This window comes from Lissotriton vulgaris, chromosome 12 (genome assembly GCF_964263255.1).
Source record: "Lissotriton vulgaris chromosome 12, aLisVul1.2, whole genome shotgun sequence".
Lineage (NCBI taxonomy): Eukaryota > Metazoa > Chordata > Amphibia > Caudata > Salamandridae > Lissotriton > Lissotriton vulgaris.
Window position 1 is genome coordinate 609,527,611 of NC_141700.1, and position 22,007 is coordinate 609,549,617.

General features: G+C 51.3%; 1 protein-coding gene across 2 annotated transcripts in view; it reads left to right on the forward strand.

The window, feature by feature from the left end:
* DHX38 (DEAH-box helicase 38) overlaps window positions 1-22,007 on the forward strand; it is a 1,070,683-nt gene that overhangs the window by 822,716 nt on the left and 225,960 nt on the right. For both annotated transcript variants that reach the window (XM_086945550.1, XM_086945552.1), the window contains exons 20-22: window positions 3,043-3,251; window positions 3,799-3,953; window positions 4,544-4,699. In XM_086945550.1, coding sequence (XP_086801676.1) covers window positions 3,043-3,251; window positions 3,799-3,953; window positions 4,544-4,699 — 520 coding nt within the window. The remainder of the gene's footprint in view (window positions 1-3,042; window positions 3,252-3,798; window positions 3,954-4,543; window positions 4,700-22,007) is intronic.

Genomic DNA, 22,007 nt, shown 5'->3' on the forward strand with positions numbered 1-22,007 from the left:
TTTCCACATAGAGGTCCATAGCACCTGTTTTCGGTCTCCGGCACACCCAAAATTCCGACGTTGTTCCTCCGTGAGCGCCCTTCCTGATCGTCCAGTTTTTCTCTAAGTGTTTTGTTGTCCGCTTGCAATTTTCCCATTTCTATTTGTAACTCAGACACATCCTCGACTAAGGATTTGGTCACAACTTCGACTTGTTTTACTCTTTCATTCATCTTCTGAAGGTCTGCGCGTATTAGGGTTACTTCAGTCGCCGTCGCCCCCACTGTCTCCTGTACCTGAGCCAAGGCTGCCAGGACATCTTCCAGTGTGGCTTTCTTTGTCCCTTCGGCTTCCGCCGTCCTCCCCGCGGACTTGCGTTGATCCAGGGGGGGAGTCTGCTTGTCATAGGCAAATTTATCAAGCTTGGCCTGTGTGGAGCTGTGCCTGGGGCCTCTGTTCGCCATACTGTATGACTTACGATGGCTCTTGTCACCAACAGGGCGTGCTGCCCGTCCAGGGATGGAACACCACTCAATTCTCCTAGGTGGTATCTGCGTTAGACCGCCGTAACCAGTATAAGTTCGGGCCGGGCCCTCCACGAGGTGTCCGCCGCCGGGGTGCCCCTTCCACCCCCCACCACGTGTCCAGCACTATGCACCCCGTCCGCTGCTCCTCAGTATTTTCCGGGGGTCGTAAGTCTTCTGTTTAGAGGAGTAGGCACATCCTATTGTCCCCGCCGGCTGAAGTACTTGCCGATGTGTGTACACGTCACCGGTACCTGTAGTCGCCCGGTGGGCCGATGTTTCGTATGCCCGGAGCGCACTTCCCCAGATCCTTTTTCCCCAACTATTATGCGGTCAGGCACCGCCTCGCTTCCAGCAGTAGGGGTGGGGGGGTGGGGGGGGGGGGGGGGGGGTTGCAGCCGTCCCGAAGCTCGTCGTGCCCCTCTGATGTTACGACCCGGAGGTCTGCGGGGAGCGCGGACCGCTCTTATTGCCACCCGGTGCTTTCCTCACAGTTGCGTCTCCTCAGGGTTCCAGGCACAGGGGTCTAGTGCTTGCCTGTTCGGTTGTTTTGGTCGGGACGATTCCGCCTCCCAAAATGGCGGTTCCACACCTGTGTTGCGGCGTCTACCGCGGAGTCTTATCGCCGTCCCTCGTGGCGGCGCCAGACAGCCTGACCACCCGCAAGCCACTCCGATGGTTCTGGAGGTCTCCCCGGGCCTTTCCGACGTGTCCGCCGATGTTCCGTCACTTCCGGCGATCGGCGCCCGCCGAAGCCTCACTACCGCCCGGGCTCTGTCTGCACTCCACACCGCTGCGCTGAGGAGGATATTAGGCCTCTCCCTTCCCCTTGCTGTTCCACTGAATGCCGGGCCGCCGCTGCCTTGAAATTGGTCCTCTGGTTGCCGCTCGGTCACCAGACCCGATGTGCCCCGTCTGGATGATAAATTTATCGGATGTAACCTGCGGATTTATGCAGGATGCCGCCTTGCAGCGGGAGCCTCCCTAAGTTGCTGCCGCCATCGATGGCTGCTAGCCACGCCCCCCAGCCATCTCTCTTTTGACGATGTATTTGGATGCCTGCTGTCAGGACGGTGATCTCCAAATTCACCTTATTAATGCTCACTGCTAGCAGTATATCCACAATTGTAGGCTCCCGAGGAACAAGTTGCACAAGGGCCCCTCAGTCATGACTTTAGGGTCATTTTTTTAAGTCTAGTAATAAGAAAGCGTGTTTGTTCAGCTTGTTCTGTTGGGCCTGGGTGTCCCCTCCTCAATTGCCCAGTGGGGAATCCAGGCATGGAGAAATACTCTGCAGTGTGAGACACCCCACACAGACTGACCCACTTTCTTCAGGAGCTCGCCAGTGCCCACCAGCCCACTACACAAACACTGAGGGTTGTTCCTTAAACATGTTGGGGCTGTGCTGTCACCTGCTCAATTGCGCATGGGTGGTATATCTTGCTCAGTAGAGCCCATCCGTTTCTAACACACAGCCACCACCCATGGCAGTACTTTGCAGCCCTCCAGTTTGCCCCATCCACCATGGCCTCATTTACAGGACAGAACCCATTTCGGCCCACTCTTGGGGTAACAGCAATCACTTGCTGGCATTGGTGTGCCAGCCCTTAAGTGGCTAATGCAATAGAGCCCTACCACCCCATACATGCGGCGCTGCAGAATAATTTGGGGAAGAGGGTCAAAGGTCCACAGATTGAGGCCCCCCTCTCTTCTGTCCCACACACATAAGGAAAGACTTTGTACCATTGTCTTCAGACTCTGATATCTCTGTTGATGGGTATGCCTCCACAAGAGTCAATATTTAGTAATCGGGATGAGGATTGCGTCACTGAGCAGAAAACATGTGTCTTCCGTTTGAACCAGGCCACCACATCTATGGAAGTGTGTCAAATGTAAGTATGAATGTGGGAGAGGGCATTACCCCATGTGTTTGCTCCTGTTAGTACTTTAGTCTTTGGGCTTGCTTCCAGTGCCCATCATGAGCCTCTTGCCATACATTAATGGTGCAGTTGTACATTTATTTGTGTTATAATTGGAATTCGGAAGATGCTTGGCAGAGAATGTAGAACCTACTCAATGGAACTGGTCGGATTTTGTTGGATTTATTTGCTTTGAAAATAAGCATTTGCCTGTCCTGCTACAGAGTAAACATATTTTGTTACACATGAATAATAGCAACGGTTCTGAAAAGTACTGACATTTCCACATAATTAATTTCTTCCCTCTGGTACAGTTGGTCACCCTCGACACATTACCAAAGCCCACCTGCTATCCCAGCCTTAGCTTTTATTCGCGAAGTGCTTACCATTAAGCTATAAATCCACAGAAAGTTTCTTCTTGTGAGAGATCACATAGGAGAGTTATGCACATTCCGAAGCTTCTTGGTGCTCAGTATTTCAATGGAAGAGAAAGATTTCTCCATTTGGAAGGTTTTATTAAAAACTGCTTCTTACATGTGATGTTGGGAGAAAAACTGAGATGTTGCCATTTGCAGTATGATGGCCCCTAAAACAAAAGTCTTCTCTTGCCTCCCGCACAGGCTGTACACACAGAGTGCCTACAAGAATGAGCTGCTGACCACAACAGTTCCAGAAATCCAACGCACCAACCTAGCCAATGTAGTGCTGCTGCTAAAATCCTTAGGAGTCCAAGACTTATTGCAGTTCCATTTCATGGACCCACCACCTGAGGATAACATGCTGAATTCCATGTATCAGTTGTGGATCCTGGGAGCAATGGACAATACAGGTAGAAATATCTTTGTGGTAAATGAGCATAGACTAGGTTGGCAAATGAGCGTCTTGAAGCTGTTTTTTACAGTAGACTTTTATGCACAGAGAGAGATAACATGGAGGGAAGATGAAACGTGTGTGGAATTTAATGGCAAAGATGCCTATATTTGTTTTTCATAAAATTGGAGTCTGCGTATTCAGTCATTTGCATCGAACAACCTATTTTACAGGGACGCGTTAGTTGGTGGCTTGGGTAATATGAGGACAAAGTAAATAAATTAGACTGAAGAAGAGAAAGAATATGTTATATAAAACCATCTTCGGTTGCAAGGTGTTGGAAGAGAGCATGAACTGATGGTTTTGGGACAGAAGTACAATGAAATGGATGCTGTTGAGAAGGCACACTTCATTAAAAAGAAATGTTGGTTTTGCCACAGGTCGTTAGAATCCACTTGGCTACTATATTTTGTATGTTGTTCTGCCATGCAGTGATACTCTGTTACACATGGTAGTGTCCCTTGTATCCCCCTTAACTGTACATTGTTTGTGTGTTTTTTCACCAGGGAGCCTAACTGCAACTGGGCGGCTGATGGTGGAGTTTCCTTTGGATCCAGCCCTTTCCAAAATGCTGATTGTGTCCTGTGACATGGGCTGCAGCTCTGAGATTCTGATTATTGTTTCCATGCTTTCTGTGCCTGCTATCTTCTACAGACCTAAGGTAAAAGGTTACTCAAGTGTGAGCTCAGTGCAGATGGGGAAATGTTAGGTAGCCTTCTTGTAGACTTTTTGTGGTAAATGGCAACGGTGATGTTAGTGAGTTTTAACACTAAGAGCCTGATTTAGATTTGGCCAGACAAGTTACTCCATCACAAAGGTGACTGATATCCTGACCGCCAAAATGTAAATACCATAGGATAGTACGGGATTTATATTTCGGCGGACGGGATATCTGTCTCTGTTGAGACGGAGTAACCTGTCCGCTGAAATCTAAATCGGACCCTAGGACCGTACTGGATTAGAGATAAATATTGAGTCACTTCTTGGAAGAAGTATTTAATTTTTATACTTAACCAAACCTAGTATGGTATACTGTTCTTTATGTGACACTTCTCGGAATGTCTCATATTCCTGTCTAGAGCAGTTTCTGCATTGTGGTCAGAGTGCGTGTTGGACTGGGTAGTAAGTTCTGCTCAGGGTGGGTTCACCTGCTAAGTAGTGCCCAGCTGATCCATATGTTCACATGATTCCTGCTATCAATTTTCCTACAGCAGAACTAACTGGTTTGTTTTAATATATTCTTCTACGCAGGGCCGTGAGGAAGAAAGTGATCAGATCAGGGAGAAGTTTGCCATTCCTGAGAGTGACCACCTGACCTACCTGAATGTGTACCTACAGTGGAAGAACAACAACTACTCAACCATCTGGTGCAATGAGCATTTCATTCATGCGAAAGCCATGAGGAAGGTGAGAGATGTAGCGGTGGGACAGCTTTAAGGATAAAACCTAAGTAAGAGTATAAAAAAAAGTAGGACATCATTAGGAGTATCCTATTTTTAACAAATCTCTTGCAGAAACCTGTTTGGGCAGGGCTCAGAATCATAGTTGTTTTTAAACAGATTTAATTGGTTTTGAAATCCGAACATAGCCTGTGGAGGCAAATGCACAAGTAACACAGCCATAGGGAACTCCCTGCGCTTGTACCCCTGCCCTAACCCCATCACCCACAGATGATCTATAAAAGCAACATCTCTGAGAACAGCATTTCAGGAGGCCGGCTTAGTATATGGTGCACACTAATTTAAGTGAAGCACCTTGCACTAGTCCAGACAACCCTATTGGTGTTTTTAGTAGTCTTAGACGGCCATAGAAAGTTCTTTAAGTGATAGCAGCCTTCAGGCTTAGTCCAGAAGGAGTGTTAAACAGCTTTATTTCATCAGAATTAATCATATAGTGTAGGTTAAACAAACCACACAGTGTAGGTATAAAAATAGTTATATTTATTATGCATGCTCACTAACACGTTGGTATGTCTCCTACCCGGTGATATCAACACAATATATACAATATTTCAACTGTAAACAGGTAAGTAAGCGCAAATACACAGTGGTCTCTGGGGGGGATCAGTCCATATACTAAAGAAGTGGACTGCGAACTGCTACCAAAGTCAGGACTTGGACCAGAAGACTCAGAAGAGCTGGGGACCCAAGGAGCTACCCGAGCGAAGTTCCCAGGAACCCCACAGAGGCTGTGTGCAGAGTGGAAACACAGCGGCATACTCAATGCAAGTCAATGGGAGAGTCACAGTTTCCGTTTTCAAGAAGGACCCTTCCCAGTGGACCCTGAAGAAACCTTCTGGAAGATGTAAGGCTGGAGAGTCACATCACCTGTGGATACCCCAGGAACCAGAATACCTACACAAGAGAAGCCGGGTACATCGGTGCAAAGTGATGTCGGAAACTGCTGTAGGCCACAAAGGAGAACTTCAGAAAAGATGCCACTAGCGAAGGTGAAAGAGTCTGGTGGAATCCAAGAATGGCATATTGAAGAGTAGTACCTGCAAGCAGAGGGGACAGAGTCTAAATCGGAAGTGACCAGGTGACACAGAAGACCAATGACCGATGATGGAAGATACAGTAGTGATGACAGGGACTCTGACGCTGCATCTGTGAGGACCAGGTGATGCTGTGTAAGACCAGGAGCCATTCACGAGCTGTCCTATGAAAGAAGTCAAGAATCAGGGGGTCGGTTTCAGGCGGTAGCACTGACAAGCCTTGGCAGCAGCAACAGACTTGGTAAATGGAAAAATGTGCAGTGTTGGGACCAGTAAGATCCAAGGGACTCACCAAGTGCAGAAGAGACAGAGCAGGCCCGAGCAAGCAGGGGAGCCCACTGAAGCCAAAGAAGACCCTCAAGGGGACCCATAGGCTGAAGGCACAGGAGCCACAAGAGGACCTTGAGCAGCTCACCAAAGATGCAGGCCCATTGTGCAGAGGATGTGGTGAGGACGAAGATCTTGGAAGGAAGAGATGCTGAAGGCAGGAGCTTTTATTAGCCTGAAGATCTCTGAAAGACCGAGTCAACAAGCCTTGGCAACAGCAAGTTGACGTGGTGCACATGGATCCTGTTCCAGCGGTTCTGACCGGAGCTACTTGCCTCAAACTTGCTATGGGGACAGGTGAGGCCTTGAAGGAGGTGCAGAACCTCTACCTCTGTTGCTGAGCCTGATGGAGTCCGTGGGACGTCAGGAGCAGCAAACTGGTCAGCTTTGTTGGGGTGCGTGCTGATGCAGGGGAGTGACTACTTCACTCCAAGGCAGATTACTTTGGGTGTCCTTGATTCCCACAGGTCTGGAACGGAACCTGGATGGAGCACAGGCACAAATGACGCAGAAGACTGGCAGCATGACGAGACCAAGGTGCGCAGACGGTTGAAGTTGAAGTGGTTTTAGGTTTGAATCTTGTCCCACAGTGAATCTGAAGAGCCACCCACAGGTAAGCCCTTAAGTACCCCAGGGAAAGGGTTGGGACAATTCAAGGGTCCCTCCCAGAGGATCAAGAACTGCCTTTATTCATGCAGTTGACTCACTTTTTGAATTCTCTACGATCAAGTCAGATTTTACCCTATCTGAAAGAAACAGGTTAGTTTTAGATTCCTTACCTTAGAATATCCCCAGGCGTCAGACTGGATCCGGAAACCTTTGCGTCGCAGTACCCTCGCGTGATGGTAGGCGTCGTCTGCGGCTCCGCATCCGTCGTCGGCGCCGGGATGACGTCGCCGGAGTACTTGAACACCGCCCTCGCGCGCTGACGTCAGTTCTTCTTTTTTCCGCGCCAGCAAGCGCCGATCCGTAAAAAGTGGTACCCTTAGTCAATTTTTGACTAAACTTTTTCGATCATTTCTGATCTTTCTTCGAAGTCGAACGACTCCGACGGTGCCGGTAGGGATGCCTGGGTTCAAGCCCTGCGTCGACTGCAACCCACTGATGTCGGTTACCGACCCCCATCGCCGGTGTCTACATTGCCTGGGGCCCAACCACGATGACAAGTCGTGCCCCGACTGCCGGGCCTTGACGTCGAAGGCTAGGCGGGAGCGATCCCGCAAGCGCCTCGAGCCCCGGTAGTCGGCCCGCGCCGTTCGAGGTCCCTGAAGGAGGTGGAGGAACCAGTCGCGGGGCCAAAGTCATCACAGCTCGGAGAGTCGACACCACTCCTCGGACTCCAAGTCCTCAGGTAAGAGAATCAAGAAGTTGAAGAAGCGACATCGCTCTTCTGACTCCCACCGACGCTCGCGGGACGCGGGTTCGGGCGACACTGCTCGCACGGCTCTGCTGCAGGCGTCGCGGCCTGCTCCATACCCGCCAGTCCCTGGGCAGAACGCGACGCCGGAGGAGATCTATGCCTTCCTCACGGCCATGAGGTCGCTCACTCCTCCGTCTGGTTCCTCGGTGCCTTCGGGCCCGCGGTCCCGACTGGGAGCCCAAGCGGGCTGGGTGCTTCGGCCCCGGCGCCATCAGGTGCTTTGGCCCCGGCGGCGACTCTGGTCCCGGCGCCGCAGGGCCCCCACTGGATCCGGGTCATCGCCGGTCGACCTTACGACCTCGCCGGCGCCGGCCCCTAGGGTGTCACCCCCGATGCCTTTCCCGAACGACGTCGTCCCCGGTCCCCCCCTCGACCTGGTTCCAACGCTGGAGCGGCGCTGCTCGACGCCGCGTTCGACGTAGAGAGAAGACTTTTTCTTTTATGATCCGGCCCCATCATTTGACCCTGAGTACCAGGAGATGGGTGGCGAGGCGGATTGGGAGGGGTCTGAGGACCCTCTGGCACGTGAGTGCCAGTCTTATCAGGACTGGGCAGGTGAGCTAGGGGATGCCAGTGGTTTGGACACTTCGCCAGACACTGGTTTGGTCTCCCCTCCGACCGTGGCTACGGAGGAGGGGGCTGCCTATAGTGTGGTGTTGACGCGGGCGGCCAAGGCCTTATCCCTTGAACTCCCCGTTGCGGCCATGAGGACTAACCTCCTCCCTGAGGTCCTTAAACCGCAGGCAAGCTCTTCTGAGCCTCTGTTGCCGTTTAATGAGCCCTTGTCTGACGTTCTTCTGGGCACTTGTCCAAGCCCGCTACAGGTCCCCCTGTAGATAGGAACGTGGCCAGACGCCACCGCCCGGCTCCGGGCGACCTTTGCTTCCTGTCCACCCACCCCACTCCCGAGAGCCTGGTCATACAGGCCTCTAACTCCCAGACCGCATTCCCGACGGCTCCCCCCGATCGGGAATCCAAGAGGTACGAACAGTATGGTAAGAACATGTTCTCCTCACTGAGTTTGGGGTTGCGGTCAGTTAACACTGCGTGCCACTCTGGCCGTTATACCCACTCTCTGTGGGACACGGTCGCGGACGTGCTGCCACAATGTCCGGAGGAGGCCCGGACTAAACTCGCCCAAGCCCTTGCGGAAGGTCGAGATGCGGCACGGTATTCCATCCGGTGTGGACTGGATACAACAGACTCGCTAGGTAGGGCGATGGCAACGACGGTGGCGATTCGTCGCCACGCCTGGCTGAGGTCCGCTAACTTTTCGTCACCCTTATGGACATGCGATTCGTCGCCACGCCTGGCTGAGGTCCGCCAACTTTTCGTCACCCTTATGGACATGCCGTTTGATGGCCGTCGCCTCTTTGGCAACAAGGACTCCAGGGCTACGGGCAAGTCCTTGGGCCTGTCGGCCCCGCGCTAGCAAACTGCTGACTTTCGCTCCTTTCGTGGCCAAGGAAGGGGCGCCCCCTCACGTCCTGCCAGCCACCGGCCGCAGTCTAACATCCAGCGCGGTGGCGGACGTGGTAACCTCCATGGCGGTGCTCGGGGACAACAGCGAGGCCAGTCCACATCCACAAGCCCTCCTAGTCCGAGCTTTCAGGCCCATTCGACCCCAGTGGGGGCAGGGTTCGCCATCACCTCCTCCACTGGCGCTCCATCACATCGGACAGGTGGGTGCTGCAAATCGTCCGAAGGGGCTACTCCCTTCCCTTCGAGGCGACCTCTCCAGCCATGCCACCGCAGTACCACCGCGTGTCGGGGGATCCATTGCAACTTCTGCAAGAGGAAGCTATGGCCCTTTGGCTAAAGGGGCCATCGAGCGCGTTCCTGGGCCAGAAGTAGGGTGTGGTTGCTACGCCCACTACTTTCTGGTTCCCAAGAAGGGCAAAGGGGGTCTACGCCCTATCGGGGACCTGCCGAACGTCAACGGCTTCCTCCGGAAGGAGCAGTTCAAGATGCTGAGACTGGCTCAGGTCCTAGCTGCCCTGGACCAGGGAGACTGGGTGGTAGCGTTCGACTTGCAGGACGCTTATTTTCACATCCCCGTCCTGCCGGCCCACCGGTGCTACCTGCGGTTCACGGTAGGCCACAGGCACTTTGTTTACCATGTTCCCCTTCGGCCTTACCAGCGCCCCACGGGTGTTAACGAAAGTGATGGCGGTGGTCGCAGCTCATCTGCGCAGGTTAGGGGTTTCAGTCTTCCCCTACATCGACGACTGGTTGTTGAAGGCGGGCTCTCCCCAGACAGTCGTCAGCCACCTCCAGACTACGGCCGGCCTCCTGCACCTGCTGGGGTTCTCCATCAATGTGCCGAAGTCACACCTGTGTCCCTCTCAGAAGCTCCTCTTCATCGGAGCGGTTCTAGACTCGGCGCACTTCGGGTTTATCGTCCCAAACAGCGGGTTCGGGATATTCAGGCTCCGATTCCGATTTTTCAGCCGTTATCCCGGATCTCGGTCAGGTTGACGCTGCGGCTTCTGGGGCTGATGGCCTCCTGCATCCTTCTGGTGCATCACTCCAGGTGGCGGATGCGGGCTCTGCAGTGGGACCTGAAGTTTCAGTGGGCCCAGCATCAGGGCAACTTGTCCGGCCATGTCTTGATCTCGGAGGGCACTGCAAGACAGTTGCAGTGGTGGCTCACGGATTGCGATTGGGTTAGCGGCAGATTCCTCTCCCTACCCCAACCGGAGCACGTAGTTGTGACGGACGCGTCCCTCCAGGGCTGGGGCGGCCACATGGGAGAGGTGGAGATCAGAGGCCTCTGGTCTCCGGCGGAGTCCCGGCTCCACATCAACCTTCTGGAGCTGCGGGCGACCCCGCTTGCACTGAAGGCATTCCTCCCCTCTGTCCGGGGAAGTGTAGTGCAGGTGTTCACTGACAACACCACCGCCATGTGATACTGCAACAAACAGGGCGGGGTGGAGTCGTGGACCCTTTGCCAGGAGGCTCTGCGCCTCTGGCAGTGGCTGGAACATCAGGGCGTGACCCTGGTGGTTCAACACCTGGCAGGTTCCCTGAACGCCAGGGCGGACAAACTCAGCCATCGGTGCATGATGGATCACGAATGGCGTCTGAACTCTGACGTGGGGCAAGGCCTCTTTCAGCAGTGGGGAGAGCCTTGGTTAGATCTATTCGCCACAGAAGAGAACGAGCAATGTCATCAGTTCTGCGCGTTGAAATTTCTAAGGCGGCACTCGCTCAGAGATGCTTTTCATCGCGAGTGGAGCTGTGGTCTGTTGTACGCCTTTCCGCCTATACCACTTCTGCCCAGAGTGCTGAAAAAGATCAGACGCAACCGGGCCCAAGTCATCCTGTGGCTTCGGACTGGGCACGAAGATACTGGTTTCCCGAGCTACTCAGTATGTCAGTCGGTCCCCCGATTCGCCTGTTTCTTTAGGAGGACCTTCTGTCGCAGCAGCAGGGGACGGTCCTAAACCCGAACCTGTCCAGTCTCCACTTACATGCGTGGAGATTGAGCGGCGGCATTTGAGGCCATTTGTTTAGCCTCCTGAAGCCAGGCGTCCCTCTACAAAATCGGTGTACGCCTGCAGGTGGAACAAATTTGTGGCATGGTGCACAGCAAAGGCTATGGATCCCCTTTCTGCCCCTCTTTAAGAGGTTCTCCTCTTTCTTCTTTCTCTTGCCCTGCAGGGCTCTGCTCTGGGCACTCTGAAGGGCTACCTCTCTGCCATTTCCGCCTTCGTAAGGCTCCCTGACCAGCCCTCTTTGGTCAAGGCCCCAGTTGTAAATAGGTTTTTGAAGGGCATCACTCATATGTTCCCTCCTGTTCCTTTCGTGATGCCTCAGTGGGACTTGAACCTTGTTCTGACTTTTCTGATGTGCGATCCCTTCGAGCCACTTCATAACTGTCCTCTTCGTCTCCTTACTCTTAAGACTGCATTCCTGGTTGCCATCACCTCTGCCAGGAGAGTGAGTGAGCTCCAGGCTCTTTCTTCTAAACCTCCTTTCCTTTCTGTCCATCCGGACAAAGTTGTGTTGCGGACGCGACCCTCTTTCTTGCCCAAGGTAGTCACAGCCTTCCACATCGGGCAGTCCATCACCTTGCCCACCTTCTTTCCGCCTCCGCATCCCTCAAATGATTAAGAGAGGCTCCATCGTCTGGACCCAAAACGTGCGCTCTCATTCTATCTGGATCGAACACGCTAGTTCCAGGTGGATGACCAACTCTTTGCTGGTTACGTGGGCGCTAAGAAGAGTCGGGCGGTGCACAAGCGAAACCATTTCTAGATGGGTCGTCTTGTGCATCAACTCTTGTTACTCTCTGGCTAGAAAGGAGCCTCCTGTGGGGCTACGTGCACATTCCACTCGGGCCACGGCGGCTACTACTGCCCTGGGTCGGGGAGTCCCCTTGCAGGACATCTGTCAGGCAGCTACGTGGGCCTCGCTGCACACGTTCGCAAGACACTACTGCCTGGACAGCCAAGTCCGGAGAGATGGCTTTTTCGGCCGTTCCGTTCTCCAGGACTTTCTGGTGTGGTCATTGGTTCGCAGACCCACCACCGGGGTTGGTATTGCTGGGGTATCTATTCTAAGGTAAGTAATCTAATACTAACCTGTTTCTTTCAGATGCACAAGTTACTTCCCTTCGGTAACGATATATCTTTAAGAAACAGTAGTCAGGATTAGATTCCTTACCGCCCCACCCATCCTCCCTGTTCTGCGAACCGATATCTAGGGTTAAGGTTCACCCCTTTCAGAGCCCTATTTTCTTGGCATCAGTGTTGGTTTTTATCATGGCTCTGCGTTTCTGGCACGGAAAAGCTGTGTATAAGAACTGACGTCCGTGCGCGAGGGAGGCGTCTAAGTACTCCGGCAACGTCATCCCGACGACGGACGTGGAGCCGCAGACGACGCATACCGAAGCGCAAGGGTACTGCTACGCAAAAGTTTCCGGATCCAGTCTGACGCCTGGGATTATTCTAAGGTAAGGAATCTAATACTAACTACTGTTTCTTACAGATATATCGTTACCGAAGGTAAGTAACTTGTGCATTAGGTGACTTATCCTGTAGCGTACAGAGCTCCTTGGAGTTGCCAGGTAGTGTGTGGCGCTAGAACGGGGCCTGGAATGTGCCTCTTGCCTGCTGCTCACAAGAGGCCCCGCACTGGAGGGGTAGCTGCAGGCCTCCTAGTTGGATTACAATGGGTAAAGACAGACCGCCACGGCTACGGCCTCTAACACCATTACCCAATACACTGCTCCCCGACAGTCTTTCCAACTGCTTGTCCGGCAGGAGGGAGTGGAATGGACTGCAGCTTCTACGGAACGTGAAGGTCATCTTAAGCTGATCTCCGAGCAGCTATTCATGGGTCTTGCACTACCCTGGAGCATAAGATTGAGACTGTGTCTATTGATATGAATTTGTTCAGAGCAAACTTACTTAAAGTAGCTGAGAAAGTAACTGCAGCAAAGGTAATTATTGAAATGCTCCAGGGAGAGGAGGTGGCTCTATAGCAGCAAATATCCAGAATGCAAATAGCACAGTCACCAAGGGGAGGCTAATGCGGAGGACCGCTCTCGACGCTGTAACATTCACCAGCTGGGCTTCGAAGGTGAGGGTGGGAGGTACTTCAGCTGAAAGTTTCCTAGAACTATGGGTGCGACAGAGATTGAAACCACTGGGCATTCTTTGTGATTGAGAAAACACACTGTGCGTTAGTGCCGCTTCCACCTTCAGAGGCTTCCGCCCTGGTCATTATAGCAAAAATGTTGAATGATAGAGACAGGGACTGTACCTACAGGCTGCTTGGGAACAAACCATACCGGAAATACGACAATCACACAATTGCAGTATTTCTGACTATACCTGGAGATTTCAGGAACAGCAAACATTGTTTCTGGAAGTAAATCAGTAATTGCGAAATATGAACCTGAAATATATGCTGCTTAATCCTGCCATGTAAAAACACTAGGAGTATAACCCATAGACCAGGTTGAGATGTGGGTAGGTACACAAAAAGAAGCAACAATATCTCAACTGGTAGCATTAAGGGAGTCCAGTAAACCAGTATGTGCAATACATTACAAGGAAGGAAGAAGGGAGACTCTTTATACGTTTTTGAAATGTGCACATGGCATCATATAATTAAAGTAACAATTAAAACGGTACAGTTGTAACAGCACTGTAGGCATAGAATGCAAAGGGAGCCCGAATTAGACTTGGTGCAAAATTGTGCTCATGACACACAAAAGTGGTGACGCAAGTTACAATGTCAAAACAGCGAAAGGCGCACGGTGACAAAATTGTGAAATAGGTACAGTGAACTATGTGGTTCAAAGAAACGATTTACAATGATTGGATATGTAATGACTGAGCGATTTAATTGAACCACAAGAGGTTTTGCGCCATCAGTTGCGCTGACGGGTCGACAACGTTGTGATCCTAGTGATTCAGGATCATCTTCAGGACCGGGTTGCCGGATGGGTAGTGTTTAGGAGAGCAACACGAGTGCCACAGGGTCGGGCTTCAGACCTCTGGGCTGGGATGCCGTGAGCGAGGATCGGCGTAGACGGTACTTGGAGGCGTTTGATTCTGAAGCCTATCTGGGACCCAGGATTTGGGTGCGGTCGGGTAAATAGTTAGGCGTGGAGTTAATCCAGCAGGTAGGGCGAAGCTCCGGTCAGCGTAGAACAGCCACAGTGATACCAGTTGAGATATTGTTGCTTCTTTTTGCTTAATCCTTCCAAGCTTAAGGTCCTGTCTAACGGGAAGGCACACTTTTTTGAGCACCTGGACTGATTGGATATATGGGAGAAAGTTCTGGCTTGAGCTTGGGGGACAGGGAAGCACCGGGACACTGCCGGAGTGGGAAACCTGAAGGGGTTGATCCAGAAGACTTGGTTCGGATATGCATAGGGTTATGATACAGGAAGGTGGTATTATGCAGGTGACTGAGACTGAGTCTGACCTGCCTACACCTGCCTTGGATATCCTTGTACCATCTACTCAGTTTACCCATGCTAATGTAATCCTGGACACTGAATTCACTGCAGAGTTATGGTTCTATGTGTAGAATCTTAATTTTGTTCCCTTGCGTCTTTTGAGTTGCGTTGGGGCAGGGCAGGTGGGGGACTACCCCTCGGCTACCCGAATTTTTAGGTGGATCAATTGGTGGCGGAGCCTCGCTCTGAGTCAGTCTAATTACTGCAGTGCCTTGTGGTGGCACGAAATGTTCAGTTTCATAATACACTGTTGATGGTTAAGGGCGGCCATTAATGTGTAAGGGTCTGGATATGAATATGGTACAGATCGAATCACTGATTAGAGAAGTGTACCTCCTGCCTGCATGCAAGACCTTGGGGGCGGAGTAGGCGGGGGGGGGGGGGTTTGGTTAGGGTTTTCTGTCCCTGTTCAATAAGTTGGGGTTCATGTGTTGTCCTAGCACATGTAAGGTGGACTCCTGCAGGAAGATGGTTACACTGTGTTTGTCTGGGGGAGGGGGTACTGTACTACTGTTCTTGAAATGTTCACACTTTTCATTGCATTAATGGATTGTCACGTGATAGAGTACAGGGATGCTCACTATACATGGCTAATGTGCATGCATTAGTAGTACTGTTAGGATACTGACCTGGAATGTCCAGGGGATGGCCACATATGTTATTAAACAGTATAGGATGGTATCCTTCTTAAAACAACGCAAAATAAATATTGCATGTCTCCAGATCTTAATAATGTGGGGATTGAGAGGGTTCCGAAAAAATGGAAAGGGCGGATATTTCATGCTTCTTATTCAACCTGTGCTGGGGGGTGTTGGTATCGGTGGCTCCAGGGATCCCATTTGCGCTCACATAATTGGAGGCAGACATAGAGGGGAGGTATGTCATCCTACAGGGCGTGCTGGATGGGAAGCCTATATCCTTGGTTAAATGATATGCCCCCAATGTGGATAATCCTCAATTCTTCCTTGGAATTCAGGAAACACTAATGACTATGATGTTGCAAGAGGTGATGGGCGACCTAGGGCTCGGGATGCCTGGCAGGCGTTCTGGCCGCAAGATGGTGTTTCCCTGTCACTCACCCATGCATAACATCTACAGTAGATTAGATAGGATTTTGCTGGCAGGCATCCTGCCTCTGGATCTGATGCAGGTGTCACACATAGCTTGGTTCCTGTTTGATCACTCATCAGTCATCTGTGAAATGGCTCTGGGGTTGTCGAGGGCACTGACATGGTTATTACAATTCCTGGAAGACATATTGACTGATAATGTTGGTAAGGAGAGACTATCACATGCACTAACAGAATGCTTGGATTATAACTGTAAATGTAAATGTGGGTGTACTTGTAAAGCGCACTGCGACTCCATGGAGTATCCTGGCGCTGAAGACCGCTGGGGAACCCGCCCTGGTTTTCCCTGTAAGATGGTCCCTTTCTGGGCATCTCCAAGGTGAAACCAGGAATCCCCGGCGTCTGTGGGGGGCCATTGTAGTGATGAGGCAAGCTTAATGCCCAGAGTTGCCGAGTGTGTTCCCTGGTTGGAGTAGGCACCGAGGCGAGAATTATCGAGTCGGTTTTGACCCTGGTCCACGACCTTGCCGCGTCGGGAATTGATCCCTGGTCCCGGGCCGTTTTCTGCTTACGGGTCTGCCGCCTCTAACCAGTGAGCCACACCACTCAACTGTGGCACCATGGGATCCCGTCACAAGATGTGGGAGGTCATGAAAGCTATCATGATAGTTCAATGTATGGGTTTAACATTTGGGGTGTGTAGGCAGCTCCAGTGGGAACTGTACCTGGAGGAGAGTGAGTTGGAGTTGCAGAGTCTGGACATGTCTAGCTTGGACTTAAAGACGGAAGAGCTGAGGGTTCGGCGAAGCATCGCCGAGAAATGTGATAGACTAGATGTATACACGCAGTACTGGCAGCGCCTGCACCATGAGGGGGATAAGTCGGGCAGGCCTTGGCTTGGCTGTTGTGTAGGGAGACCAGTGCTCCTTCGGTGCTCCAGCTGATGAATGCGATGGGCATGGTGGCAACATCGCAGGAGGCGGTTGGGGCTACCTTTCAGTATCACCTGAAGGGAATATATTGTGGTGGTATTCGCAGTTCGCCAGACCGTGTTCAAATTTATCTGGCGTCCTTGGACATCCCCAGGGTGGGAGAAGCGATGATGAGGGAGCTTGAGGCTGATATTCTGCGTAAGAGCCACTAGCGGCTCTACGAATGTTACCGAAAAAGAAAGCACACGGTGGGGATGAGTTTCTCGTTGCATTTTATCAAGGATTTTCAGCAGCACTGATTCAGAAATTGCTTGAGGTGTTAGGGGATGTGAGACAGGACTGTTCTGCCTATCTTGAGAGAAGAGCTCATTCTTATGATTCCCAAACCGGATAGAGATTAATTGGATCCGGCGGCGTACTGCCCTCTCACGATGATCAACTCTGATGTCAAGATGTAAGCTATTGGCCAATCGACTGCACCCAGCCATTGATGGGTTTGGTCATCCTGATCAGTACTGCTTTATGACTGAGTGCAGCATAACCATGAATCTGCTGTGGTTGGCCTGTGTCTTAAACAAGTTGGAAGGTCGAGAAGGCATTTGATACGGTTGACTGGGGGTATCTTCTGGGAGTAATGCAGGCCAAGGGGTTCGGTCCTCTGTTTAGGGCCTTGATACAACTGCTTTAAACTAGCACGGGTCTGGGAAGGGTAGTACTGCTCGGTGGGGCATTGAGCGTGACACTAGACCGTATTATCCTCTGTCACTCCTTTTGTTTGCCTTGACAGTGAAGTAGCTGGCAATTTAGGTCTGAAGAATTGTGCATGATTGGGAGATTGAAAATGGGTGGACTAGACAATTGATGTTCCTTTATGCTAAAGATGCCCTGTTTTACCTGGGTGCCTCAAGAGCATCTTTGCTGGTGTTGCTGTGTCTTTCGGGGGACTTTGGTGGCATGTCCGGTCTCGGAATCAATAGGGTGACATCATTATTATTCCCCTTAATGACGTTGGTGGGGGTACACGCGGAACATCTCCATGATCTGGGGTTGAGTTGGGAACTTGATAGTTTCCGGTACTTAGGATGATGGTGCCGCACACTAAGGAAAAGCAGTTGCATTATAATGTTGAGAGGGTACTGGATTCCCTGCAAGTTTTAGTATGGTTCTGGAACACTTTGCTGCTGTCTTTTATGGACAGGATCGTGGTGTACAAGATGGTGCTGCTACCTCGATGTTTGTATACCATTCAGAACTCGTTGTGCCCAGGGCCGGACTGGGAACCACAATCGGCCCTGGCAAAGTGCTCGGCCAAGTCTCTCTACGCCGAGCTCTTTGCCGGGGCCGGTTTTCGGCCGATTTTGGTACAGTGATGATTTTGCAGCAACGTCCCTGTAACAAAAACGGCCCCAAGGGGCCCAAAACCGGCCCCCACCCGTGCGGCGCACTGGGGGATTGCCCGGTGCCCGCTATGGCCAGTCCAACCCTGGTTGTGCCCCCTGTGGGCCGGAGTTTTCAACAGTTAATTGTATTGTATTGTATTGTATTGACATTTGTATAGCACAGGGCTACCCGGGGGCATCCCAGCGCTGTGATAAGTTGCGGTGGCCACCGATCTTTAAGGGAAAAGCCGGGTCTTAAGCTGTTTCCGGAATTTTAGATGGATCGGTTCACTCCGTAGGTGTAACAGGAGCTAATTCCAGAGTTTGGCGGTATTTAGCAAGAAAATCCTTCCGCCACTTCTCGCCTTCTTGATCCTAGGAACCATTGCAAGATGGAGCTTGTGAGAAGTTGTCCTGATACATGATGCTCACTAGTTCTAGTGATCACCTTGTATCAGTCCAAACAACCCTTATGGTGATTGGTTGTAAAGTCAACCTTATAGACCAGCTATCCTAGTAGCGTGGACAAGAGCAGTCCTTAGGCTAAACTCTGAATGGCATGTGAAGCCAGCTGTTTTAACACATATAACCCCTTGAATACCAAATGAAAGGACACCACACAGGTTGTTATGAAAATAAACAGTTATTTATTACCTAACATACACCTCTGAACTCTTTATGAGGTCAGAGGGCTAAGCACATGACAATACTAACAAGGAAATACGAGTTCGCACAATATTTACAAGTGCGCCTTAGGGGCACGACAAACCATATACTCAAAACAATGGAATGCGAGGAAAGGAAATACTGTAAGGAGATCCAGAGGCTGGAGGATCGCTGGGACTACGCTACAAACTAGGTAAGTAAGGAGCAGGAGGCCCACGGGACTCACGTGCAGAGTGGAAACTCTCACGCGCGATGCCTACCAACGTCTATGGATGCTACAGTTTAGAAAGCTACGGATTCCGGACGAACTCGGCTGGATGGAGGGAAAACAACAGTGGACCTGAACACTAGGATTGTGAACACAGACTTTAGCACCTAGAAGTTTTAGTTACCTAACCCACAGGCTGCGGGTGCATAGGGCTGAAGTTGCGTCTGGTTTGCTGCGTTGATCCCGGTGATGCCTGAAACAAGGAGTTGCTGGCAGGCAGCCAGATGGAAGAGTCCGGTGGTTCCAAGGATGGAACTGGGAAGAAGAAGTCCTGAAAGGGAAGCGGACAGAGTCTCGATCACTAGCCAGTGATGGTGCTGGAACCAGGAGGGAACCAGATGCTGTCGCCGCGTTCAGGTGGAAGAAGGGTCGCTTCTCTCTGTAGCTGCGCGGACCAGGAGCTGGTCTTCACGACCAGGCTGGAGGCACGAGCTGTCCCACGTAGTCTGCTGCTGTTGGCGGTGTTGGATCGTCGATCTGGTCAACAGGCCTTGGCTAATGCAAGCCACGCTGTGGAACAAAGATGGCGTCTGGTGCGGACCAGGAGGGTCCGGGTGCTCCTCTTTTACAAGGAAGCAAGGGCCAGTCTGGGGGACCAGACCAGCAGTGGTGAAATCTTTGGATCGTCGTCTCGGAGGTCACTGGCCAGCCAGCAAGTGACCAGACAACAGGAAATGCAGCAACCAGGCAAAAGGGCCCCACGCAGATCTCGTGGATGCTGGGGGGGCTGATCTTTGGTGCAGGAGCTGCGTCGGTGTGGGGCTTCTCAGACCCCAGTGCACTCACTCGAGGATCCCTCGGCGGTCGTGCTGGAAGCGCTGTGCAGGTTTCTCAAGATGGCCATCTCCAAGTTGCTCGTCGCACCACGGGTCCCAGCTGTGCTGTGGATGTGGGTAGAGGTCAGAGGAGTCTGGAGGTCCGGGTCTTGTTGCGCTGGGTCGTCGGATTCCGGGAAGGAAGGACTTGCAGCAAACCGCACAGGAGCTTGATGGTGCCTGCGAAGCAGGATGGTCACTCCCTGACCATAGGGGAGATTCTTCAGCCTTCTGATGGTTCAGGAGGGAGAAGGTCAAGAGTTCTTCGTGGAAGTTGGCAAGATTAATCTAACGGGGAATGGGACCAGCTCCTACCTTTATTCTGCTAAAGGGGGCTGCACTACGACTAGGTCCCTCCTCTGGGTGGGACCAGGAAGGGGGGGTGGTTACACCCCCTTTCCTTTGTCCGGTCTTGCGCCGGCTCTGGGGCTGGAGTGCCCCAGGAACTGGTTTAGACCGGCGTATGCACAGGGACACCTTGTGTGCCCCAGGCATGTCTCATTCCTTTCAGTCCTGGCCTACCTAATACACAAAATCCTGTCTGGGGTGGTGCTAGCACCTCCCAGGGCAGGAAACCCTTTGTCCGAGCCTCCCTCGCTGGAAGGACTCCCAGCAGCAGGAGGTCAGACTTGTGTCTATGGTGGCAGCATCCATTTTGTGATGCTGAGGCTCGAGTTAACTTTAACCGGGGTTCACAGTTACACACATGTTGTGTCCCTCTAGAAGGGTGGAATGCTACCCCCGTCGCCAGAATTGGCGAGGGGGTAGTATTCCAATTCGTATGACACCTTACTCGACATGTTTTGATAATGCTATACCAAAGTTAGCATTTGACCGCGAGGTTCATAATGCACTTAAGAGTATATGGTATAGCGTTATCATGGAACAGCTATTAGGACTTGGTTCCGCAAGCTGCAAACGGGCTCAGCTCATGCCAGAGCACCCTCTCGCATAATTCCAAGCACTCTGCCTTCAGGATTGATAAGGCCTGCCCTAGGAGTGACTGATAGGAATATATGTGTCCATTTTAGGGTTAGATATAGAGATACTATACCTAAAGCAAAGGGTGATTACACCACCTTGCCCCAGCTGTCGTGCAGCCAGTTGTGTCTGTTTAGATGGCCAGCTTGGGGTGGCATAATACATGCTTCAGCCCCTAGTAGGCCCTGGGTACACCTATGCCCTGGATACCTAAGGTATACTGTACAGGGACTGATAAGGTGGCCCAGTACCAATTGGTAAATGCACCTAAGGTACATGGTTGATAATTTAGAGAGAGAACAGCTAGGCTGTGGGTCTGATTAGCAGGCCCACAGCCAGGGAAAGTCGTAAACCAGTGAAGCAAAAAGCAAAAATCGGGGGTGACCATAGGATTGCAGACCCTACTCTCCTACAGAGCTCATTAGAGCGGAGTTTCCTATTAGCCCTATAAGGGCGGATCATGGCGTTTGTAATTATAAGCTTTTCTTCATTCAGTGCCTTATGAGCTATACAAAGAGCTTTGAAATGTAGTCTCTCCTGTACTGGAAGCCAGTGGAGAGCATGTAAAGATGGTGTAGCTGAACATCGATTAGAGGTGTCAGTAAGCATCCTCGCAGCACAGTTCTGTACTACTTGAATTTTGAGATCTCCTCCTTTGGGGCAGCTAGATACAGAGCATTTCCGTAATAAAGTCTGGACAAAATTAGAGACTGGATCACTACTCTTTTAGCAATTAGAGGTAGAAGTGGGAGAATTTTTTGGGCGATACGCAGTAGACCGTAGCAAAGGGTAGCCGTTTTCCTTGCCTCTGTTTTAAAGGTAAGATTCTAAATCAGCCAGATTCCAAGGCTTTTGATCTCAGTTTTGGGAATCGGTGCTGGGCCCATGGTGAATGGCCAGATATTTTTTGGGAGTGCGTTTACAGAGCTACAAAGAATCATAAGTTCTGTTTTCTCTCATCTGCAGCTCTCCAATTTAGTGTACTCTTTTATACACTTACATCTTGCTGCAATAGCTGCATACCTACAGAACAGACAACATCTGTCTCTCTTTAGAGTGCCAGTCATTAAAGCATATATGGAGGGACTTAAAAGAATCATTCCTCCAACATTTCCACCTGCTCCAGTGTGGAATCTCAACATTGTCCTTACCAGATGGATGGGTCCAACCTTTGAGCCATTGCATAGATGTGAACTGCAATTTCTCACTTGGACTGTAGCTTTCCTCATAGCTTTCACATCACTGAGGAGAGTAGGTGAGCTTCAGGCACTAACCATAGAAGGACCATTTTTATAAGTACACCAAAACAAAGTGGTTCTTCCAACCAGCCCTAAATTCCTACCAAAGGTAATTTCTGCCTTTCATATCAACCAATCTTTAGAGTTGC